This window comes from Sabethes cyaneus, chromosome 3, assembly GCF_943734655.1.
Source record: "Sabethes cyaneus chromosome 3, idSabCyanKW18_F2, whole genome shotgun sequence".
Lineage (NCBI taxonomy): Eukaryota > Metazoa > Arthropoda > Insecta > Diptera > Culicidae > Sabethes > Sabethes cyaneus.
Window position 1 is genome coordinate 140,585,205 of NC_071355.1, and position 26,337 is coordinate 140,611,541.

At 39.5% G+C, this 26,337-nt stretch overlaps 2 protein-coding genes across 5 annotated transcripts; one reads left to right on the plus strand and one right to left on the minus strand.

Annotated features, from left to right (window-relative positions):
* Positions 1-11,293: 11,293 nt before the first annotated feature.
* LOC128741784 (tudor and KH domain-containing protein homolog) lies at positions 11,294-19,921 on the minus strand. 4 transcript variants are annotated; one of them, XM_053837825.1, is made up of 4 exons: positions 19,821-19,921; positions 14,031-14,484; positions 13,191-13,970; positions 11,294-13,131 (listed from the first exon to the last, which is right to left on the minus strand). In XM_053837825.1, the coding sequence occupies exons 2-4, from the start codon at positions 14,467-14,469 to the stop codon at positions 12,485-12,487; spliced, it is 1,866 nt and encodes a 621-aa protein (XP_053693800.1). In that variant the 5' UTR covers positions 14,470-14,484; positions 19,821-19,921; the 3' UTR covers positions 11,294-12,484. The 4 variants fall into 4 exon arrangements, with proteins under 4 accessions (XP_053693800.1, XP_053693797.1, XP_053693798.1 ...); XM_053837822.1 differs by lacking the exon at positions 19,821-19,921 and adding an exon at positions 19,559-19,812; XM_053837823.1 differs by lacking the exon at positions 19,821-19,921 and adding an exon at positions 19,527-19,812.
* Positions 19,922-20,382: 461 nt separating this feature from the next.
* Positions 20,383-22,178, plus strand: LOC128743842 (2-phosphoxylose phosphatase 1). Its single transcript, XM_053840523.1, has 2 exons — positions 20,383-20,476; positions 20,536-22,178. The coding sequence occupies exons 1-2, from the start codon at positions 20,383-20,385 to the stop codon at positions 22,176-22,178; spliced, it is 1,737 nt and encodes a 578-aa protein (XP_053696498.1).
* Positions 22,179-26,337: the final 4,159 nt, after the last annotated feature.

Here is a 26,337-nt window from a genome sequence, read left to right on the forward strand (position 1 = left end):
ATCAACTGAGGATGTGTACGTTTTGTGTGTACTCGGGAGTATTATCTATCGTAACGTAAGGGCCAAACCGCACTTTAAATGCCAGCATGTAAAAGTTCAGGAACTTTTCATGCCTTCCCAAAGTTGAAACTAATATTGTAATGCTTTAATAAATTTCATAAATTTATATACAATATGTAGTACCTATCTTTGTTATTTTGAGCAAATGGATTTTGTATTCTTTGGACTTACGCGAAATGCAAAAGTATGATATCTTATGAAGAATTACTAAACTAAAGACTCTGCACTCGGTAGCCAGCCAATATTGGCTGCATTCAACAGGTGGAGAGAGCTGTCCGTTACTGTGGTGAATAGGCAATAGTGAATGAATGATGTAACGTGTTTCCAGATAAGACGATATACAAATTTCGGTTTCCAGTAAGAGACAAATTCTGATTGTTTCGACTTGGTTGAGGATTTCATTTTTCCTAGGTCAGTTGCTTTAGTTGTGTTGTATGGGGATTACTCTTAGCGCTTTGTGAATTACAGAAAAATGAGACTCATTGTACGCTGATTCAGAACTCTAAAAATGTATGCTAAAACTACATCGGCTTTTATAACTTATTAAGTGCTGGCAATTTAACAAGTACGTGTTATGTTATAAGCTATGAAGAAGGGTTTGGCAAGCGAATATACGGAAATAAAATTTCTAGCAAAAGAAATGCAATCAAGAGCATACATACAATTGGAATAAGTGGGAGGTCAATAAATTCACGTTTTAATAAACGAAACAAAAATGAATTTTATTTTCTTCGACAGTTGCCGCCATACCTAGTTCCTAAGCTGGTCGCTGTGGTAATACTTGCTATTTGTGCTGTCAATTCCACTTTCTTCCACGGGGAAATTAGCGTGCCAATAAAACGCCCCGTTAGATCCCGTGTGCGCTCCGAAATCGACATAATCATCACCGAACGCGTCTACTTCGTGAAAGTTTTGTGTGTTGTCGAGATTTGATCTTTCCGTTGATAATTTTGCGTTGGTTTCCAGTTCTGGTTCTGGTGATTTGTTAAAGTTAATATGATTTGGGTAAAAACATGATTGCCCAAGTAACATTTTTGTTGTATAATAGCTTATTAAACTATTGAACAGCTGATTTCCGTGGTACAAGTGCTTGATAAGCTGTTATACAACAAAAATGTTACTTGGGTGTACTTTTATCTTACCGTGTTTTACAATGATTCCATTAGCAATATTCATTTTTTTAGCTACAATCAGGCACAAAATAATCACTTTAAGGGTTTGAAACATAGTTAGCTTGCTGTCACATCTAACGGTGCAACTAAAAGCGTTTGCTGGCTTCTGTACAGATTTATACTCGAAATCGATTGAAACGGCTGATTGAGCACGTGCAATACTGCTATTGAACGTGGGGGAAATGAATCTAATTTGTCAATAAAAGTACCGTTACATAAAAGTTTCAGTCACTGTAACAGAACGACATAATTTAGTCGATATGCTGCGAATGAATTATGCTGTGATGTAATGCTTTACAAGTTTTATATGACTCACTTTTAATGTTAAATTGTGTAATCACTTGGCAATTTGTGTCTTATTCTAATGTTATTTGAGCATTTTTCAAAATTACAGCTATGGGCCGAAGAGTTCCAGTAAGGGCAAACACAATTTTTTTCAAAAACTTTAAAATTTTAAAATTAAGATTAAGATTAAGAATTTTGGTCGTTTTGTTGTCGCGAGTAGAGATGTCCGTTAATCGTTCGTTCAATTCAACTAATCGAATAACAAAAAAAATTCAATTAATTTTCAATCGAATTCTGATAGCACAAGTAGCTGCATCGAATAGTTCAAACGGAGTAATATGAATGTGAATAATGCCTGTTAATCGTTCATAATCGTTCGATTAATCGAATTAATAAAAAAAATAGTATCGAATAATACTAGCACGAATAGTTACATCTTTCCACCGATGTTGTGCTGATCAACTCACACCAATTAGCACAATGGTAACCAACAGTACCCATACAACCCATAGCGCCGAAATACAAGAGATAGAACTATGCTTCTCGGCCAACATGTCAAAAGGTCCAATGTGCAAATGAGAGATTCTCTTTACGTCTCCCCTCTTATGCTTATTTACTTACTTACTTTTTTTTCCTGTATGGACTCATCACTGCGACCAGTATGGTTAGATCTATTGTGATATCGCCCGGGTGTTTGTTGTATAACCCGCACTGCATTTATTTTGGCTATAGTCGCTATTGAGTGAGCGATATGCTTATTGAATTTTATGCGTGCTTGTGTGTAATTTGAGTACCCTTCCTTCAATGCTTTTTCTCTACTTTATCCACCTCGTTCCACATGACAGCGCTGTCCCCAATTATAGCCATCCCTGGAACAGCTAACCAGTGCATTGAACTATAAGGGTCTCATTTTTGCACTGTCAATAGGCCATAACGGGATAACATAGAATTTAGCACGAAGGAAGGGTGGTGCTGGTGAGGGGCCTGGGAATAAACCCATGCTAAAGTCACTTTGCCATCGAATGGCCGGATTCTACTAAGATTTGAACCCACAACTTACTTACTTACTTATGTGTCCATGTCCGCCGGTCCGGCAGAACAAAGGGATGAAATCAGAGATCTCCACTGCTGACGGTTACCCACCATGGCTTTTACCTGTCGCCAGGACAGGTTCTTGTCTACAGCCCGGATGTCGTTGGCTAAGCTCCGTCGCCATGAGCCTCTGGGTCTGCCCCTTCTACGCTGTCCTTGTGGATTCCAGTCGAGTGCTGCTCTGCAAAGCTCGTTCGCTCCTTTCCTCAAGGTGTGTCCGATCCACTGCCACCTACGTTCACGAATTTCTGTGGCTATCGGCCGTTGATGACACCGACGATGGAGTTCCTCATTGGATATCCAATTATCAGGCCACCAGGCACGAATAATGTATCGCAGGCACCGGTTAATGAATACCTGCAGTTTTTGCGTTGTCTCCGCTGAGACGCACCACGTTTCGCAGGTATACAGCAGTACGAATTTAACGTTTGAATTAAAGATTCGGGTTTTCGTACGTAGAGTGATCTGGTTTGAGCGCCAAATGTTTCGCAGACCTGCAAAGGCACCCCTGGCCTTCCTAATCCGTGTGGCTATATCAGTCTTGGTACCACCATCGGGCGTTGTTTGGCTACCAAGATATTGAAAGGCGGCTACCTGCTCAACTTGTTGTCCCGCTACTGTGAAGTTGGTGGCATTGTCAGTGTTCACTACCATAGACTTAGTTTTCGCTACATTGACTGTGAGACCTGCTGCTTGGGAGCTCTCGGAGAGGTCATCTAACTTGCTCTGCATGTCGTTTCGGCGTTGTGCGAGCAAGACAATGTCGTCGGCTAGGTCGAGGTCATTGAGTTGCTCCACCGTTAGAGGATTCCAAGGCAATCCTCGATTTGGTCTACTGTCAATTGCTCCAACTAATATCTCATCCATAACGATGAGAAACAGAAGCGGTGATAAAATTCAGCCCTATCTCACGCCAGCAGTAACCCTTATGGGGTCGGACAAGACGCCGTCGTGCAAAACCTTGCACGAGAACGCCTCGTACTGAGCCTCGATGAGATGGACTAGCTTATCTGGAACTCCTCTACGCCTAAGTGCGCCCCAGATGTTTTCGTGCTTGAGTCGGTCGAACGCCTTTTCGAAGTCAACGAACACCAGCAGAAGACAGTCCTGGAATTCGTAGATCTGCTCCAATATAATACGGAGCGTTGTGATATGGTCTACACATGATCGGCCAGCACGGTATCCAGCTTGCTGCCGCAGGAGAGTAGCGTCGATCTTCTCCTGGATCCGGTTGAGGATTACCTTACAGAGTACTTTGAGAGTAATACAGAGCAACGTGATGCCACGCCAGTTACCGCATTCCGTTAGGTCTCCTTTCTTAGGGACTTTGACCAAAATGCCCTGCATCTAGTCCACCGGAAAAGTTGCGGTTTCCCAAATATTGCTGAAAAGCTGATGCATCATCTGGGCTGACAAAGATGGGTCAGCTTTGAGCATTTCGGCTGAAATACGATCTATCCCTGGCGCTCTATTGGATTTCATACTCTTGATGGCTGCTACAACTGTAGGCGTTGTACGCTGCTGGTTTTGTTGGTCTCTGACATTTGAAACTCGGAAGAGTTGTTCAAAATGTTCAGTCCATCGCTTAAGCTTTTCTGTACGGTCAGTCAATAGCTGACCAGCTCTGTCCTTTAGCGGCATCTTTGTATTCATGCTGGCACCACTAAGGCGGCGAGAAATATCGTACAACAAACGGATATCACCATTAGCGGCGGCGGTTTCTCCTTGTTTGGCTAGGGAGTTAGTACAGGCTCTCTTGTCCCACCTACAAGCACGTTTAACAGCCCTCTCCAGTTCGGCGTATCGTTGACGGGCAGCTGTCTTAACCGATCTGGTCCGCGCTCGCTCAATGCCGGCTTTCGCCTCTCTCCGCTCGTCGATCTTCCTCCAAGTTTCATGTGAAATCCACACCCTCCGCCCACTGCGCGCTTTGCCGATGGTTTCATATCTCAGCGGGTAGGGTATCTCAGCGATAACAAGATGATGGTCGGATACAATGTCAGCGCTGCGTTTGTTGCGTACATCAAGAAGGCTCCTTCTCCATTTCCGGCTAATGCAGATGTGGTCGATTTGGTTTTCTGTTCGGCCGTCGCGGGAAACCCACGTGACTTTATGTACTGGTCTATGGGGGAAGAGCGATCCACCAATGACCATGTCGTTATTACCACAGAATTCTGTAAACAGCTCCCCATTTTCGCTCATCTCTCCTAGGCCATGGCGTCCCATGACGCGTTCAAGGTCCGCGTTGTTTGAGCCAATTTTCGCGTTGAAGTCGCCCATGTAGATTTGGATATCCCCCTTCGGGATTTTCTCAACCACGCTGTTCAGCTGGCTGTAAAAACTCTCTTTCTCCTGCAGGTCGAAAGCATCTGTTGGCGCATAGCACTGGATTGCCGTAAGGTTCCTAACCCGTGTTCTGAATCTGGCAACGATTATTCGCTCATTTATTGGTTCCCACTTCATCAGGGCTGCATGTGCCCCTGGGCTCAGTAAGAATCCAACTCCTCTTTCTCGAGTAGCATTTTCACCTCGTATGCCAGAGTAGAGCAAGACTTGCCCGGATGATGTCCTGTGTTCGCCAGTACCCGGCCAGCGGACCTCGCTCAGCCCCAGGATTTCAAGCTTCAGACGGCTAGCTTCCCTTGCAAGTTGAGCCAGCTTGCCCTGCTGGGCAAGGGTCAGTATATTCCATGTTCCGATTCGTGTCCGTGTTTTCATGCTAAAAGTCGTTGCCAATAATCCGGAGAGATTACTTCTTTCATTTTCGGTAACTTTTTGTATGTTCTGGTACAGTAGGCTGTTAACCTAAGGTCCTTATCCCGCTAATGGGGCTGCCATCTTAATGTGGGCGGGAGCCACTGTGCCCCCTTTCCTGTTAGCATACGACAACCGAAGTTGCGTACCCCAGCCGGCACCTCGTGGAGGTAGGAATAGGAGTTAATGAACAGAGGTTCTGGAATGCACATGTTCACCCTTTTCCAGCCCTTATGCTTATTACGGCGGCATAAATGCATTTCAACCCAATTTTTCTAAAGGATTAGCTTTCCAATAACACCAGCAACCGTTTCATGCAAAATAGACGCATTCAAATGCATTTACGCCGCTGTAATAAGCGTAAGGGAGGAGACGCAAAGATAATCCCTCATTTGCACATTGGACCGTTTGAAATGTTGCTCGTTACTTTCTTTAACAATAATGTAGATAATAATTAACTCTACAATTGCCTTTTACAGTACTTTTTCAAATTCTATTTCGTTGAGGCGCTGCAGTCAAATGAGCACCTACTGAGCAAAAAAACTGAAAATGAAGCCTGTCGCCAAGGAAAAACGTTAGACCTTAGTCTTTGTTGATCTAGTGCAGTGAAAAACGCCAATTGTGTTCTATCGCTAGTAGACAACATACATCCACCTCTTGAGATCGACTCAAACTCTGCTTTACGCAAATATCGCACTCTGCGCGCACTCGAAATCGTAGTAACCAACGTAGCTTTGTTGGTGCTTGTAGGAGTTATCAACAATATAACAAAGTTTGCTATCATAGATACGTGGCACGGGTGGAAGAAAACCTACGAACAAACCCAAAATCGCTCTGGAATTTCGTGAACTCAAATCGTAAAAGCTACGGTATTCCTTTATTCATGTATTTGCGTGATACTGTTGCGTCCACTCCGGTGGACATAGTCAATCTCTTCACCTCTCATTTCGAAAGTGTGTTTGATTCAGCTGTGCCTCCCTCTCAACTGGAAACAGCAATAGCAACGACGCTTGTACCGGAAGCGTTAGGGTGCCTACAGAGTGCACGCGACAGCGACGCGACGCGACTTCGCTCACATTCATTTGAATACGCAGCTCTTTTTCACCCGAAGCAGGGCTACGCATTCAAAACAATGTGAGCGAAGTCGCGTCGCGTCGCTGTCGCGTACTCTGTAGGCACTGTTAACTGGATTTAGGAATTTTCACTATTACAGAGGACATTGTCGTGGCATTAATGGGACCCTATTCTCACAGTCACTTCACCTCACCTCACTTCTTTCACTTTCCTGTCACCTCACCTTACAGACCCCATTTGGGGCCCTATTCTCACAGTCACCTCACTTCACTTTACTTCTCTCACGCGCCTTATTCTCACAGTCACCTCACCTCACCTAACGGCTCCCCGTTTGATTTGTACAATCACCCAGGTGAGCGGGGTCACCTAGGTGACTGTGAGAACCGCAAATTGTCACCTCATCTGAAAAATTTAGGTGAGGTGACTGTGAGAATAGGGCCCTAATGAAGAAGCTTATATCGTCGTTTGCAGCAGGCGTAGATTGCATACCATCTGTAATCTTGAAAAAGTGTTGTTCCAAGTTATCGAAACCGCTTTCCGTGATTTTCAACAAGTCGGTGTTCAGTAGAGTTTTTCCTACTCTTTGGAAACAGTCTTCCATGTTCCCTGTATTCAAAAAAGGCGAAAAGCGAAACATGGCGAATTTGCGACGAATTACGTCACTATGTGCGTCCAAATAGTTAGAGCTGATAGTCTATGACTACCTATTCTAAGTGCAAGCGATATATCTCGGTCGATCAGAACGGTGTCTACGCCAGTCGTTCGGTTAACACAAATCTACTACAGCTTACCTCAAAATGTCCTAAATGCCATGGAGAACCACCAACAAATTGATACTATCTGCACGGCTTTAAAAGCAGCATTTGATATAATCGATCGCGTTTTGTTCATAGCCAAAATCTCTAAGACCGGAGCCGACACATACCTGAACCAATGACTGCGATCTTTCCTGTTTGATCAAACGCTTCGAGTTAAGCTCGGCAGCGTTGAATGCCGGGCCTTCACGAACTTACCTGGAGCTCCGCAAGGCAGTAACCTTGGTTCTTTGATATCCTTGTTATACGTGAACGATGTATGTTTTCTGCTTCCCGATGGATACCGCTTGCTGTATGCTGACGACCTGAATATTTTGTTGGTTGTTAGAAACATTGAAGATTGCCGTGAGCTCCAGAAAATTCTTCATCTTTTTGTTCAGTGGTGCAAGTAGAACCGTATCATCATAGGTGTCAGAAATGCTGTGTTGTATTATTCACGTGTAGCAAAAATCCAATACTTCACGACTATCGACATCGAAGAAAGTTGTTTGGCAAGAGTTCATGAAGTAAAACACCTAGGCGTTACTTTGGATAGTAAATTAACTTTCGATACGCATCGATCGATCATCGTACAACAAGCAAACTGCCAACTAGGGTTTATCAAAAAGGTTTGTACCGAGTTCAGTGATCCATTGTGCTTTCGATCGTTGTACTTACTGCGCTTTGGGAAAACCTCTCCTAGAAACTGCTCGCATTATCTGGGGCCCGTGCCAGGAGTACTGAAACGACCGTATAGAACAAATACAAAAGCGATTCGTTCGTTTTGCTCTACAACGATTACCTTGGAGAGATGCCAACAATCTGCCCTCGTATCCAGATCGGTGTCAACTGATCAATTTGGGCACACTACTTACACGTCGTAAAATTGTCCAGGCCACATTTGACCAAGTGCTGTACATGCCCTTAGCAATGTTTCATTTTACAAGTAACTGCAGAACAAAGGGGCCCTGAATAAGATGGGGCAAACAGCTACTATTAAAAAACCGCTTCAGCTCGACGACTCGACGTCATGAAATTGTTATTGTTTACTTTCATCTTCAGAAAGACCACAAAAACTAAATGTTTTAGTGCATTTTCAGGATTATGTGAAAGGCATGGTGTTAGTGGTAATTCCGACTCTTGGCTAATTATGACGCGGCACACATTGTAATTACGTATTAAATTTCATACGCTAGGACATCATGGATTAAGAAGAGGCAATGTACTGTCACGTTAAAAAACACAAAATTTCAAATTTTGAAAAGAAACCGTTAATGAAATAGAGCAAACGGCCGTAGAAATAGAAAAAAAAAGTCGATGCTTTTTTTCTGTGTTGACTCATCAGTGCGACCAGTATAGTTGATCTATTGTGATATCGCCCGGGTGTTTGCTGTATGACCTGCACTGCATTTCTTTTTGCTATAATCGCTATTGAATGAGCGATATGCTTATTAAATTTTATGCGTGCTTGTGTGTATCCACCTTTTCGCGCGCTTAATGGCCACTAGCCGCCATTAAGCGCGCGAAAAGGGTGATAGGTACAGTTTTCGACAACGTTTATTTGCTTTTGGGAACTCCGCTCACGTATGCTTGAAAGTTCTACAACAACAATTAAGGCTGGAAATATCATCAATTGACGTGAATAAAGTTGCCAAAGGCATGCTAACGTTCTCCGAAAGTTGTACCCATTACCCAAGTAACAACGGTAGCTGAATTGCAAGAGCAATGGCTGTTTACGGGTTGGTTTAAGGCGATCAAAGCTGCATAAAGTAAGCACTCAAATGGTGTTTAAATAAGCGATGTTTAAGCTACTTAAACTTAAGTTTAAGTTTTTCAAACCAGTTCTCTCCCAAAAGCTGATAAAAAAACTTAATAGTGGATTTTTCTGCTAAACAATCTGCTTCTAAACAGCTATAAACATCAAACCGTTTTACGGCTGCTTAAAGGTGTTAAAATGTACAGTGGAAGCTTTCATTTGGCTCACAGCTTTCAAACTACTTTAAGTCTGCTTAAGGGTGTTAAAGTGGCTTTACAAACTTCTACCAAGTTTTCTTTCGGCTCACAGCACACATACTGTCAGATCATAGAATTTCGCAATTCGGCTGACAGCAAAAGTTTGTCAGTTATCGACATTATCGACTGCTTCACGCTAGACGGGCTAGGCTTCAGGTGTAAAGATATTCTCACTGTCTCTTCTGCAGATGCAAATGGGGCGGATCATACGGTGAGTGCTTATGGATCAAAAGATGGCGGGTTCAATTCCCGGAAAAAAGACATGCATTTTTAATTAGCTAGCTTTACTAATACGAATTAGTTATCCGAAATGAAAAATATCGCGTTCGACAATGTTCACGGCAAAATAAAATAGACGCGTTCCATTTTTTAAATTTAAAAATAGATTTTCTTTTGGCTGCATAAAGATTGATGAGACGTTGATTAAGCGGCTGGAAGAGCATATTGCAAAACTATTTCTCGTTCTAAAAATAGAATTGACAGCATTGCGCAACTTGGCTATTTAAAAGCGCGCAAAAAACCTCTATTAAGCTTCATCGCAGCTTCGAAAGCAGCTTTTGACAAGTTTGAAGCTTGATAAAATCACCAGATTTAGATGTTTAAGAGCTGAAAAAAGGTTTTTATTTCTAAACCTAAACCATAGTTCAGCCACAGGTTGAATAAAACCAGCTATAAAAGCGTTTGATCAGCCTGAAATTGTTAATATTAGCATACCTTTGGCAACTTTATTCGCATCAAGTTAACATTTCCACCCTTGAATGTGGTTGTAGAACTACCAAGCGTACGTGAGTGGAGTTGCTAAAAGCAAATAAACATGTTTGAAAAGTGTACTCACTAGCCGCCATTAGCCGCGCGAAAAGTTGGATAGGACTAGGAGGGACTTTTGTACTTTCAAGAGGCTTCAGTGAGAAAATTTAGAATTCAGCATGAAAGAAGGGTAAATGAGGGGAGAGGGGCCTGAGAATAAACCCATGCTAATAGTCGCTGTAGTCTATGCTTACAGTTTGATGTATTCTTGCTGCCTTATTTTGAATGCCTAATGGCACAGACAAACAGACGAGACACTCGCGTTAATTCCATCGTCAAATCAAAAACCACTCATTTTTCAAAAAAAACATGTTTCGCAACATGGCCACACCACGGCGCGCAAGTGTTGCTTATAGAGTTTTCAGTATAAAACCATACAAATGTAAAAACCCTACAGCGTAAAACCCTGCAAATGCAAGCTATTCCGCAACATGCATAACAGAGGGTGCTAGTGTGCAAGCAAAATGTGTATCATTGGTTATTAAGGTGAAATTAGCAGTCATCGATTCTGTCAATTTCAAAAGCAGTTTTTTTGTTTGAAACAAAATTCTGTTCATGAAAATATATTCGCTGTGTTCAGATTGACAAGAAGAAAGCAGTATTTACATTTTTACAAACAGAACCCCGCGTTTGGGCCCAAAAACTGCTTCCGAAATTGGGCTCTCCGACGAAAATTTAATGATTGCTAATTTCCCGTTAATGGATTTTCTTCTACACACTTAACAAAAAGCACCGAATTCGGTAAAATTTTACCGAATTCTAAACAGCTGAACGTTCGGTAAAAATTTCGATGGTGCCAATCGACGTTTACAGATCATTAGTAATGTTTGGTGCAATAAAAAATTTTACCGAACGTTCAGCTGTTTAGATTTCGGTAAATTTTACCGAATCGTTTAAGTGTGTATGTCATGTCAGTCGTCAGTGCTTTGACCTTTGATCGTGAAACGAAACCACTGAAGAATGTCCTTCCCAACAAACAATTTTTTCGAATAGTAGCTTGTTCAACCATTGTGCAGCTAATTACTAAGTAACAAGCGTTTGACAAGCTGTAATTCATCCAAAATGTTTGGTGGGTTTTGAATATATTTTTTTCACGAACAGAATTCTCGAAATGTTCATTTTTGCTGTCTGCTGCCTCTTTAATGTTCACACTATCTGGATGATTATACGACTTAATTTTTTTTATTTCTATCATTTTTTTATTGTAAAACAAAGTTATTTATTTAAATTAAATACAGAGATTTGTTCAGAAGTGGCACCTTTGATAACAGCATCATGTGATACTAGACACCATGACATCGTTTGGTTTTCCGACTATTTAATTTTACAAACATTGTTCCAACGTTTACTCCTACATTATAGAAAGCTATATAACTAAGAACAATTTTCAAATTCTTTTCTTTGCTTTGAACGGCAATCTTTAGGTATATATTTTCTTGAAATGTATCAAAAAGTAAATATAATACATATATACAAAGGATCTTGAAGGGCAACACTATTATGGCTTTTTACAGTAGACATGTCGAAGGTGCAGGGAAGACTTGAGTATTGTGAAAATACATAGATGTGATGGTAAAAAATAGCTTACTTAAAATTTAATCATTGTTGTGTAATACATGTTTTTGACCTACTACATGACGTTCGCGAGATAAACATCGCGAATATGTAAATCATTTAGGAACAAATAAATTTTTAATAGACTATAACGAGAACTATATATCTCAAGACTGATCACTCAATCATATTTGAATTGAATAGCGAAACGGCCTTTTTTCGTAAAATTTTTTAATTCGCAATGTAAGAAACAATATGCCAAAATAGTCAGTTAATGCCGAAATCAAGGTTTGAATAGCATAGTAGTATAGAAATATAACATATATGTAGTTTAAAATGGAACTTAAAAAACGTCTAAAATATTTAAACTTTTTGAACAGCGTTAATATGTTTTCCACTGACGTTTGCCTATGATGGCGAAACTGTAGTGGTGTAAGTGATGAATGAAAATAGTTGCAGATGTGCAATTAAAGAATATTATTAATGCAAATTATTTTCCAACATGTAGAATATGCCGCTCGTGTCTTTATGAACCATACTAATAAACACAGCGGGCGCTGTCAAATGACGAATGTCCAGTCTTGATATGTTGTCATCGCTTTAACATACCTAAATAACGAATTTGTTTTTGAGCTAATCGCCAGTATTCTAAGAAGTACAAATAAGCCAAACTCGTTCATCCAACTTTTAACGAGGAACGAAAAACTATAGCGAATTTGTATATAACCTTGAGGTTTAGTTTTGCATAAAGTACTGTGCAAAACTAACAACCGAGCATAATTCGTTTATATAGCTGTAAACTAGTTAGGATAAACGAATTCGCTATAGGTTAATAAACATATTTCTAGTCATGTTGAAGACATGTGTCTTCAAAACGATTTAACATTTGGCGTTTTCTTCATAAAGTTCATTCCAATCAGGAGTATGTAACCCATTCTTGGTTTGATTGATTTCACTCTTAGCGCTATCGTTACTGATTCCATTTACATTTTCGTGTGCTTGACTAATATTTGCTGTATCTACAGTGTTATTCTCTGCAGCATTATTTCTATTAGCATCATTACAAACTTCTTGCCCGTGATCAATACTATTAACGTCCTTTTTTAACTCTATGACATTAATAGCAGAGAAGTCTGGCACATTAGTTTCAAACATTGCGACTGAACTAGGTTCTCTGTTGGCACTTTCCAGTAATGTTTTTTTGCTAGTGTTAATAGTTGAAATAATTGATGAAATAGAGCTCGTAGTGGAAGCGGACGAAACGTCATTAAGTCTCTCAATGCTGGTCGTTCGAGAACCTCCATCAAGCCGTAAAACATTACTTTGGTTCAAATCACCAAACTTCTTTGAGGTTTTAGCGTAGCCTTCGCTAATTAGTTCCAATGCAATGTTGACGTCCATACCATCGATGGTATCGTACAATTCAACACCAGGTATTGGTGAACCCTCGCGACCTTCGCGGCTGCCGCGGTGACCTTTATTTTGATAAGTGGCTATGCGCGAAAGCAGTTTTTTCCACTGGGCAACTGAAATTAAGACGTAACACAGTTAGTAATTTTTTTTTTCAGTTAAAGTAGTTTGTTACCATGGGTCAGCTCCTCGAATCGGCTGACGGCTGCTGGCTCCCATTCTTCTTGACCAGTAAGTGAGGTCACTGGATTGTTCGCTTCGACGTGGGCCAAAAAACATTCAATTGCTTGAAAACGCAGTGCAAGGAAATCGGGTCGAAGTTCGTAAACTTCTGATGGTTGAATATATTGATTATCTCCATAATCAACGAAATATAAATCCAGTACAACTTCGTTAGGCTTATATTCATTCGGTAAGATAGCGACAATTTCGGCGCGGTACCATTTACTATCGGCATTGAAAGCCGCAGCAACAATTTGACCGAGGTACGGTTTACGAATCATGTGCAACTCACGGTTCTCTTGCTGGTTGTAATATTCAGTCATTGTTTCTACTAGTATGTCAAGTTCAGCAGACTGTGGCCCTACTAACTGCAAGTAGAAACGGCTGGGAGAAACTACTGCGGATACGAATACTTCTAATTGTCCAGAAGAACTGGTCGTTTTAAGTCTCTCAACAGTCGGTGGTAGAACTTCTCGCGGAACTGGTGTTGCTGTGAGGCTACTTGGGGGAGTTCGAATGCGAGGTTCTCGTCGGATATCCAAATGTTCCTGGCTCTTTCGAAAATCGGTATCATCTTTCACTTTCTGTTCTATCAGAGATTTTGCTGTGACGATTTGACTCTGTGTTCCGGTTATCATAACACGGCGATTTTCACCTGGTGTTCGGGAACCCTCGATCCAAACTTTGGCCATTGACTTACGACAAATTTCCTGTAGAGCGTCTCCACATCGTCCTGTAATAATCACAAATAGATCAATTTTCAAACTGAGAAAACCTTTGTATTAAAAAATACCTAAAATTTTCCCACATGCTGTTTGCGGGACGACTACCTCCTCTGTAAGTATCATCTGTCGAGAAGCTTCCTTTAAAATTAATTGTTCGGCCTCTCGTACCCCGGACTCGGTTCCGCGAATTTTACAAATCTGATAAAGTTCATCCTTTTTATAAAAACTTATCTCCGTATTAGTGCAGTTTTGAATATGCAAAATAGTGCAGTTTTTCCGTCCAGTTACGAGCGGAACAATATGTTTGGATAACGTTAGCTCGATCACTGTCGATTCGTCTTTACTTATCATTCGGACTAGCTTCGAAATTTTAGAAAACCCATCTTCATCAGATGCGCTATCTGATTGTTCACTTTTCTTTTTCAAGAAGGCGTAGACGCAGGCGGCACCAACACTGAGTACTGATAATCCTATGATTATAGGAAATGCTGCGCGAGTTTGGATCATTTTCGTATCGATTCGCTAAAAGCACCAAACGAAACATGGTAATTAATCATGCGGTTATCCTGTTAGACTTTAAGTTATTAATAGTATGAACTGTCCGAAGTAACTAGATGGGCTACGTTATCGATGAAAGAAGGGTTTGGAGAGGCGTTGTGGTAATTTATATTATCATTGCATATGGTAAGTTTACGAAGTTTTTTTTCCAAAAGTACAAGCCGAAAAACAGTGTGCAAATTCTAACTGTGGCATATTTGTATGTACTAGATGGGTTAACATTCTGTACGATAAACGAGTAGATCTCTTACTCACTATTTTGTCCTTAGGGTAAAAAGCAAAACAAAGTCCTGGCACTCTATCCTAATCTAACTGACTTCGCAGCTAACACAGCTATTTTGAGTTGCACTAAGAACTACAAATTTTACGATCAGCACGGATTTGTCCCTGACCGTTCTGTGTCTACGAACCTTTTGGAGTTCGTGTCAAACTGCATTTTGGAAACTGAACGTAAAGCACAAGTGGACGCAATTTATTGACCGTATGGATCGTCATATATTGCTTACGAAAATCTTACGCATAGTAACTTCCCAGCGACTTGTCCTGTGGTTGAAATCGTTTTTGTATTACAGAATTTTACAAGTCAAGGTGTACCCCAGGGCAGCATTCTTGACCCTCTTCTTTTCATTATAATCTTCAATGATGAAGCAGCTCAAGCCATAGCTAATAATTGCAGACTAGTTTACTATTATTGTTGCATGTTGCATGTTTACATGCAGACTAGCATGTATTATTGTTGGGTATGATTGAACTCATTTTCGTATATACATTTATCTATACCTATAAAAAAGGATTTCTGTCTGTCTGTCTGTCTGTCTGTCTGTCTGTCTGTCTGTCTATCTGTCTGTCTGTCTTTCTGTCTGTCCTGTGTTCCTTATAGAATCAAAAACTACTGAACCAATCGGCGTGAAAATTTGCATGTAGAGGTTTTTGGGGCCAGGAAAGGTTTTAGTGATGGTTAGAGACCCCTCCCCCCACTAAGAGGGGGGGCTCCTGTACAAATGAAATACAAATTTCCTCCTAACTCGAGAACTAATCAAGCAAATAGAACAACATTTGGCATGTGGGTGTTTTTTTTTGGTGACAAGAATTTATTCTATGGTGAATTGAGACCCCTCCCCTCTTTATAAGAGGAATTATAACTCCTCTCCCCTTTAAGAGGGGGGACTTCCATACAAATTTCCTCATAACTCGAGAACTAATCAAGCAAATGCAACCAAATTTGGCATGTGAAGGTTTTCGAGAGCAAGAAAATTTTCTATGGTGAATTAGGACCCCTCCCCACTTTAAGAGGAGGGGCTCCTGTACAAATGAAATACAAATTTCCTCATAACTCGAGAACTAATCAAGCGAATTGAACCAAATTTGGCATGTGTGTGTTTTTGGAGACAATTTTTTTTTCAATGATGAATTGGGACCCCTCCCCACTTTAGGAGGGGGGGTCCTATACAAACGAAATACAAATTTCCTCATAACTCGAGAACTAATCCAGCAAATGGAACCAAATTTGGCGTGTAGGTGTTTTTGGAGGCAAGAATTTTTTCTGTGATGAATTAGGACCTCTTCCCACATTAGGAGGGGGGGCTCCAATACAAATGAAATACAAATTTCCCCATAACTCGAGAACTAATCAAGCAAATAGAACCAAATTCGGCATGTGGAGGTTTTTGGAGGCAAAAATATTTTCTACGGTGAATTAGGATCCTTCCACACTTCAAGAGGGGGGGCTTCTACACAAATGAAATACAAATTTCCTCATAATTCGAGAACTAATCAAGCAAATGGAACCATATTTGGCATGTGGGTGTTTTTGGAGGCAACCATTTTTCCCATGATGAATTAGGACTTCTTACCTTTTTAGGAGGGGGGGGGGGCTCCCATTCAAACGAAATACAAATTTGCTCATAACTTTAGAACTAATCAAGCAAATGGAACCAAATTTGGCATGTGAGAGTTTTAGATGGCAGAATTTTTTTTCTGTGGTGTATTACGACCCCTTTCCCTTTTAAGATGGTGGGCTCCCATACAAATGAAATACAAATTTCCTTATAATTTGAGTACTAATCAAGCAAATGGAACCAAATTTAGCATGTAGGAGATTTTTGAGTCTTGAATTTATTTTATGATAGTTAGAGACCTCTCACCCCTGTGGTAGAGGGATATGGACTCTCATACAAATAAAACAGAAATTTTTGCGAAACTCAAAAACTAATCCAACTCGAGAAATTCGAGACTCTTCCATAAAATATTAATCAATAACAAGACCACAAAAACTATCTATAGTAACACTAGATCATTCAGGACGAGCCGGTCGCGAGTGTTGCCGGTGACCCGCCGTCGGATGCGCCGCCCACTGGGGGGCTTGCAAAACTCGAGAAGTGACAAAGATCATCCGAGATTCATGATTTATGTACAACACAGGTTAATTTGTGGCAATACGAAGTTTGTCGGGTCAGCTAGTACTCATATAAAGGACAAATCATGGACATCTGACTTTTAACTTAGACTTCAGAATTCATTTACAGTCAATTGCTATGGCTTAATTTGCAATTGAACGCAAAAAAAAAAATCAAAACAAAAGCGGTAAAAAAAATTGCATTGCGAAAGCTATGTCTCACCCACGTCTCTGTGTCTCAGCATTGCCAATGGGAATGTTTTATGAAAAATAGTGAACTAGCGTAGTTAGCAAACATACCGATTGTCAATTTTTTTAATATTAAGTTTTATTACTATGTGATGCCATGCAGTAATTTAAATTTAAATTTGATATGTATTTTGTAGTTGAAAATCACTTTTGCAACAAAATTTACGTTGACCCCGTAAAGGTGATTTCTATTGAAAAATATATTAAAAAATCAACAAATTTTTCTCAAACTACATCATGTGATGTAGGTTCATGAACTTTACTTTCCATGAAAATATCATGGATCTTGAATGTTTTATGACGTAGCTATTCCCGTTGACTCACATTTCCTGTTGTCTCACTATTAACTACTCTGCCCTACTTAAACGCCAATTCACTCCGAGTATGCCATTAATGGGCGTTAAGCAGAGTTAATCACATTAATGATCTTGGTATCATTTTGGACCGAAAGCTAACAGTTGATAGGCACCGTACGGCGATTGTGTCTAGATTTCCTTTGAAGTATTCGACGTATTTATTGTTACCTTAATACTCCTAGACTCAGCTTTCAGCCTGGCATAAATTGCCTTCGCTGTCGCAAACTTTCTGGCTAAGATATCAAAGCCATCTGCAAAGCCTACGAGTTGGCTACCCTTGGTGAAAATCGTGCCTCTTGTTTCGATGCCATTTCAATTAAACAGCATGCAGGATAAACCGTCACCTTGTCTCAAACCTCGCCGCATCTCGAAGGAACTCGAGAGTGTCCCCGAGATGTGCACGAAACGCATCACTCGATCCAACGAGCTCTGATCAATCGCGTCACTTGAGGCGAAAAACTTAGCTGGTCTCGATCAACTATATCGTATGCTGCTTTGAAATCAATAAAGCTGTGACGCGTTGTACTACTGACATTTCTGCAAGATTTGTCAAATGGTAAAAATCCGGTCCGTTCATACAAGAACTGTTGAACAGAATGTAAACATAGCCTTTTGAACAACTGTGGGTGGTTTGTTCTGTTTTCACCTCTCGGGTAATGACCAAATTGTCATAGTTTTTTATTCAAGAGAAAGTGCTTTGAATGTGTTCTAAAGCAATTGACTGTTAACACCGAAAACTTTTACAAAGATTCGAGTGGAAACCACTGAAATTGGTTAACTTTATATAAACTTACTACCCAAAGTTGTTATTTGAATGATAAATGACGACATAGTCCATTGATGTACACTCAGGTACTTTTTCACACGGTTTGTTTGTTCGATTATTGAGAACGCTGCAACTTAGAGACCACATTCTATCAAAATTTTATTCCTGATATGAACTCTTCACTTATACCTCCCAGTTGGCCTCGAGGTAAGATGCTGGCCTAATAGGTCAGTCATCGTATGTTCGAATCTCTGCTGGGAGAGGCTGTTAGAGTCAATAGGATCGTAACAACTGGCCCTGCAATTGTCCTGTACTCTTACAGCTGACTGCGAAGTATGTCGTATAAAAACAGAAGGTCAAGTTTCGATAACGGAATGTAGCACCTAGGCTTTGCTTTGCTATGAACTCTTCACTCTGACTGACTGACTCTTCAGAAACGTGTCATAAAAAGTTCTTTTGACAAGAATATAGATTGATCATTTATAAACGAATTAGTACAAATAATAAAAATCACTGTAGTAATAAAGGTTAGGTAACTTTTAAATACATTTGGCAACCAACGCAGTGTAATAAGTGAAATTCATTAAACTCATATTAGTTTTTAACATTATTTACTTAATTGTTGTAACCTCTTTATCTATCTCAATGATATTAACAATCTATCAATCTAATCCAACCCATCTTAGTTTTCTATTTATCTGATTATTGCAAGAAAAAAATGCCGGCAGAAGAGAATATTTCATTCTTCATAGATCTTTTGTTGACCTTGACAAAATTGTGGGTACCTATAAGAGCTTTAAAATTAGATACATGACATAAGCAGTACAGTACTGCCTAGTTTAGCAGGCTTCCATAATCTCAGATTAAGACAAAACTGTATCTGATTTACGATTAGGTTATTTTACCCCCATATACAATCTATTGTACTTAGGTTACACAAACGTTTGGCATGCTAATAATCCGCAATAATAAATACAATTATTCATTATTGATTTTCCGCTTTCTTTACGGTTATTTAAAATATAAATTGTGTGCAAATTGCTTTTGAATAATCTGGACTGTAACGACGCCGATGACGGCAGCCTTTCATGCTTGACCATGAAATTTCATTCCTCTCTGACGTCTGGGATGTGCACATTTTTTTGACACTCCAGCCTTTCTCTGCAGTCAAATACTAGGATTTTGAATAACGTTTTAAACAAGGTATGATAAACGGATACAGCCCAACTAGATACTTAACAGCAAATTTTAATATTTAGAATGTAAAACTACATTTTATCGCATAAAACTAAAGCACTGATCTCGAATATTTTCGCACTTTTTATTACGTGATTACATTGCGACTAAACTTCTTTCACTGTCAGCTGCTTTAGTGGTAGATGCATAGGTACTACATGCTAATGACAGAACCTTTGCTAACATTATACACAAATACAGCGTACTGTTGAGCTTTAGTGAATAGATTGGAAACAAACAGACGTAAAACTAATGGCCAGAATCCAGCGGTACCGGTTTAATATTGCCCGTGTGTTACCTCTTCCCATTGAACCACGCAAAACCACGCTTTGATTGAAGAAAACGCTCGACGGACCACAATATGAAAACACCAGTTCACGGCTGGTTTTGTTATTTTTCTTATTTTCGCTTCACCAGGCGAGCTACTTGTTGACACGCTGAGCGCTGTCAGGAGCATCGTGATATCGGTCAGACCTACCTAGAAGGTCATTCAGAAATGAAGGCATATCTAATTCTAGTATTTTTATGAACATTATGGATTTAATGTAACTATCCATAAATGTAATGTCCATAACGGGTGTTCGCATGTCTGCGTCAAAATGTGTCGTAATTTATAGAAAAACCATTTGTAACAGCATGAGAGAAGCAGTGCGTAGCCATCTAGTAGTGAACACATATAAAAACAGGCGCGCAGGCGAAATGTGCGCTTTCCTTCATGGTAAGGATTTTCTTTCGATTTCCTTTCCATGCTGATTGAAGGACGAAAGCAAACGTCAAACGAAAGGTTCATGCAAGCTGGTTATTTTCCTCAGTAGTTGCTGTATACCTACGTAGCTAGTTTAGCTACAAAATTTACTGAAATGGTGCTTAAAGAAGTCGCTCGGTTTTCGTTGCAGCATCGTACGCTTTACTGTTATTTAATATTAAGTATTTGGATATTTTTGCTCATTGCAGGTATAACACCAATTTATCTGGCGTATGGAGTGGGTGTATTGATTTTCTATTCTTTGTAGGAATGTATAAGTACATTGGTTCAATCGAAAATAGTAATAGTGTTCTCAATTCAAAAAATTACCTCTATAAGAAACAGCATTTGTTTTTGGAGCAACAAAACCATGAACGAACAAAAAAGATTGACGATAGTGTATGCAATCATCTTCACACCATTGGCATAGGAGAAGAGGGCGGCGTGCTGGATGGTTGGTCATTGCAGGGTGTGTTGCTTCTCATACGTCATGGCGATCGGGGCCCGATGACACATGTACGTGGGATTGACACGATCGATTGCAGTCACGAAGGAGACACCGTGCTGATGAAGTACAACCACTATATCACCAATAGCAGTTCCACAACTGCAGGGCATTGGATGAAAACTGGTCCGTTTCACAGCTTTCCATTGCTTCCTTCTAGCCCGAAGGCTTGCTTGCTAGGACAGCTAACGCAAAAAGGAATTGGTCAGTTATTGCGAGTTGGTGACGTTATCCGTCAGGCGTACGCTCATTCATTATCTCTGTATTCCCGATCTCCGTCTCAAACCAGAACCACTCCGTTTAACTCTTCCGATACGAACGGGCCCCCGGTTTACAACGCAGATGATATTGTTATATTCTCTACTCGTTATCGTAGGACATTCCAGTCCGCTATGGCCCTCATGTTTAGTATATTGCCGCCTGAAAAATGGCAATCGTTGCAAATTCAAGAAAGTCATAGCTTATCTTTTTGTTTCACTGACTGTGCATGTCCCCAAGCTGACAATCTAAAGAAGCAATTGGATAGAGATAGCAAGTTGTCGTTGGGGACACATCCTGCAATCGGAGCCATTGTCCAGTGGATGGGAGCAACCATTCTTCAGAACCAACCGACAGTTGGTCAATCTAATCCATTAGAAGTTCGTGATGCTTTATTATCTCATATTTGTCATGACGCTCCATTACCGTGCCGAAAAATATCTCTCAGCATTCACGAACAACGCAGTCATGCTAGTAGCAGCACTCAAGATCCGCAGGATGTTATTAATATTGATCAAGATGATAGTGGAATTATTTTTGCTAACCATCAAAGCCAACTGACCAACACCGAAGATCCGGATGACGCAGATTCCATTGGTGAACAGGAACCCGAGATTGAAGGATGCGTGGAGAAAAGTCATGTGGCCGCTCTCATGTCTTATACGCAGTGGACAGGTTTACGCGAATGGAAAAGTATTAAAATGCACCAACAAGGATTATTAAGAGCATACGGGTTTCTTCGTAATATAGTTGGGTACATGCTGAAAATGATTTCCGGAGATAAAGTTAAGTTTGTGCTATATTCAGGTCATGATAAGACGCTGGAATTTCTCATGACAGCTCTTGGTTTATCAATAGAAAGCCCTTTCATCCCATATGCATCAAGAATGGCATTTGAAGTATATAAGAGTGATAAAGACACACAGTACTACTTTCGGTTATTATATAATGGAAAGGACGTGACCAATGCAATTGGAGTCTGTGAGGGCGGCAAAAGCTTAAACGTTCCTCGTGGTATTAGAGGGGATCGAGCTAAGCTTTGTCCTATAGAAAACATCATTCGTTTTCTTCACGATGACTATTTTCTTCCTCTCAACGCTACCAACTTCAAGGATGCATGCACAGCACAAAAGGATACATATTTTTAATTATGCTTTGTTGTAGAAGCTTTTAACTACCGTTTGTTATTGTGTTCATCTGTGATAATTGTATAAATGCAATCCTTGTTTTATACTTAAAATTAGTTGCTGAAGTTTTTAACTAATAGAATTGAATAAGACAACAATCTGAGATGTAAAAACATATCATTGTGTAGACTTACAAGGTACGAAAGGTGTATTAATATATTATAATTATTTTTCAATTACCGAAAACTTGTCATGTTAAACTATTTATTCTGATGAATAAATCAATATTAAGAGCGTTTCAACTGCTTTTTATTCTGTTGATTTGTTATATATTATTTATATTTTTTATATCCTTTTTATATCTTTAATCTATGTTATATATGAGTCATTCCACATTTACAGTCAAAATTTTTGTTTTGTCGACGAAATATTTTTTTACGTTCTATGTCCAAAAAATCAGAGGGGTTGTGCACAAGGCACGACCGCATATATAGGTGACGCAGGATTACGTAAGCCTCTTGGTAGTGATAGTAGCATGTATCCATGCTTGTGATAATTCGTTTCTTCATGTATACATGCTGTATGCAACATATATACATACTACATGCGTTGTATGTAACATTTGTCAAAGTAGTAACATTGCATACGTTTAATCCTCAAAAGATTTCAGAGTTATTTCTATGTGCATGTGGAAACAATTTAACAAAATCAAGAACACAAACTATTGCTTTCTTGCTACCTTACTGAAATTAAAGATTGTTTTTATTACCCATGGTTACCCACGTTGAAGGGATTTTACCAATTCAATCCTATTTTATCAACAGCACATCTTTTCACTACACTTCTGATGAAACGGCAAGCATACGTATTCATATAGAGTCATGTTATAACCGAACACTACAGCTGTAGCACGTTTTTCCAACACCGATATCAAATTCGCCGAGGTTTAATCGTCTCGCAGTAAAGAATTTGCGATCTGTTGTGACAACGAACTTGGGTCGTTTTTTCTGGCACACTTCCCTAACACAGACATCAAATTGGACTAGGTTTAATCGCGTTCGTAAGAAATCTGTTGGCACGAGGAGGTTTTTTCACTATTTCTGGCGTACTTCCCAAGTAAGGACATCGAAATGGTTTAATCGCGGTGTTAAGAAATCTTGTTGACATGAGGAAAGTTTCCCAGAAACTTTGTCACTTGTTTTGGCTTACTTCCCAAGCACAGATATCAAATTGGTATAGGTTTAGATCATCCTAATGAATCTTCCAACCAATCACGAAGCGAGAATTCTGGTAAAACATAGGTTCATCATTTTCAATTTTTCAATAGTTCAACATCAAGAATCCATACTTTTCTTCATTTGGGCCAATTCTTAGAAGATTTTCCAATCGATTGGTGTAAGAATATTGAAAATCGATCGGAAACCCGTTGAGCTATAAGCGCTCAAAACCTTTCATTTTTCGTGACGCTCGCATTTTTTGATTTTTGGACTGACACCCTATATCAAAACTTGCCGTAAGACGTAGTCCTACGTCAAAAATCGACACGTATTTTTTTGTTTTGATGTTACTGTTGGAAAACGCAAGATATGATTTTTTTAAGTATTTTAATCCGAAAATCTCACTATTTTTCAAATGCTGACTGTAAACTTAGTTTTCAATATTAAAAAATAACTTTTGTACGGAATGTGTCCACTATTCTACAAACTTTCAAAAATTGTATATTTTTAAAGCTGGATTTAAAAAAAATTAAAATATGTTTTTGATGAGAATGAGTCATGAAGGCGTGAACAATTTGGAAATGGAGAAATGAAAACTCTTGGCGCTTGAATTTTTTATCCGTGCGCGCGCTTGATGTGAGCGAGTAAGCGCACTTCAAAGGGCGTAACACTTTACGAATTCAGGCTACTTTATATTCAATATCCAATTCAATTCAATATTCAATATACTTATATTATTGATGTATTTATTCAATATCCATGTCAAATGTTTTATTTGCTGATTATTTAACTACGAATTCACAATATAATTAATGAACACAATTAGCTTCATTTTAACTTACTGTACTTTTTCGTTGGTACCACACAATCAGAGGTGGGCACCGCTAATCAGCTAACCGCTAACCTTTTAGCCAGCGAGTAGTGCGTTCGCTAGGTTTCAAATCTGTTAGCGCTTTTATTAGCTTCCGATAAGTTAAAGTGCCACTAAATAAACTACTTGCCGCTAATTTTTGAAAATAATAACAAAAATAAGTGTGCGGTTTCTTACAAATTGATAAAATTGCTCGCTGCTGTTCGCGACGCGAGCAAATATAGTTCATTCATGGCTAGTTGAACTATTTCCAAAAATTATTTTCAAAAATTAGTGGCTGGTAGTTTATTTAGTAGTACTTATGTTTATCGGAAGGTAATAGCAGCGCTAGCACATTTAAAACCTAGCGAACGTGCTACTCGCTAGCTAAAATGTTAGCGGTTAGCTGATTAGCGGTGCCCACCTCTGCACACAATGCAACCATAAGGGTGCCAGGTATTGTTTTGCAGTTTTCGAATCGATCATTGATATCTCTGTATGCCACAGACTTACATATTCGGTAACGAAGTTTTTTTGCTAGCCCATTTATACAGTTCCAACGGCGTCGAAAATTGCGCATTTGTCATTTACAAACTAGGTCTTTTTGCCCTTCTTTTAACAGCTCCGTCAGTTCCATCGCAGGGTCCTTTTCCATGCGTCGTTGGTCGTTGCACGGATTCGGCTGCACGAAGGAAATCTCTCTCGTGATAGTAAATGTTGGAAAATGTTTTAAATTTTTAAATTGCTGTAGTTCTCCGTCTGAGAAATAAAAGTATTTTTCTATATGAGGATAATTAAGTGAAATTTACTCATTGAAGACTTTCAGAAACACATAAACGGCCACGGCGCCATGCTTTATGCAATCTGAAATCACCTGAAACTACCGTTTAATGCTTGATAGTGTGTTCTTTTATGTAGTAAAAAAACGATGAGGAATATGGTTGCTTGGTCGTTGTTCCAATGGAAGCCGGTTATCGAATTTTGAATGGTAAACGCGTAGTTTTCAGCAAAATCGTAAGTACCTAAAATCTCATCAACATCCAGGTTGTTTTTTCAATTTTTTTTTAAATAAGCAGCCTGTTTATTTGCAATGAAATTGTAGTTGAGAAATATTTTGCCTGCGTCACAAAACCGTTTAGCGAGCTCTTCCCCAGGCACTGTTTTTTTTTCTCCAAACTCGTTTTTGATTTCGTTACCCATTCCTCTGTATACAACCTTATTAATCTTGTTCGTTCTTAAAACTTCTACCGTGACCGCACATAATTGCGATCAGCTCCTTATTCCGATCACTCAACTTAAATGGTCAATTTTTAGAAAATTGAGCCAAAATCTGTAGTAAATGAGCACGCTTAGTTATTGTGCTATGTGTTTATGTGTCAGTTGTTGAAAAATGACTGCCTTTGGCGCATCATGCACTTCAAAATAAATTAAATTCGACAGGCAGAAGCAAAAAACGCCATCAAAATGTATTTTCTTAGCCGAAGTGCTAAGCGCACGATCAAATTTGCTAAGATCATAACAGCGTGAAAACATATTACCTTCTTCGGTATTCTATGATAACTAATAGATACAAGCATATATAACCGTTCTGTATCAAATTTGGCTGAAAAAATGCTGTATTTGCGGAATTTATTCCATTAAAGTAATTGATCGGAATTATGAACATAATTTTTTTTCTGCTTCTAATTCCGATCACTATATCAAAGTTATAAACTGGCAAAATGCAAGCTAACGAAGTCACTATTTGTATTTTAGGATTGATTGCAACATGATAACATGGTAGGATTATCGAAATTTTTTGACGTAGGACTACGTCTTACGGCAGGGTGTCAACCAAAATTTGGCGTTAAGCCACCGAAAGAATGAAAGATTGTTGAAGAATGAAAGAAGTTGACCAGGACCGATGAAAATTGCAAAATGATGGCTGGAAAAAGCATGCTTAGGACAGCGCACTGTTCCTTGTTGTGCAACCTTATCAGGTCCCTGCGTGCTGATCAATACAGACACCGGCCACGTCTGAATGCGGGTCCTGGTGGGATAGGAAGGCATGTTAGTCCAATGCTTGGTGCTAATAAAGACCAGGGAATCCTCTGCATTTTCACAAGCATCAAGC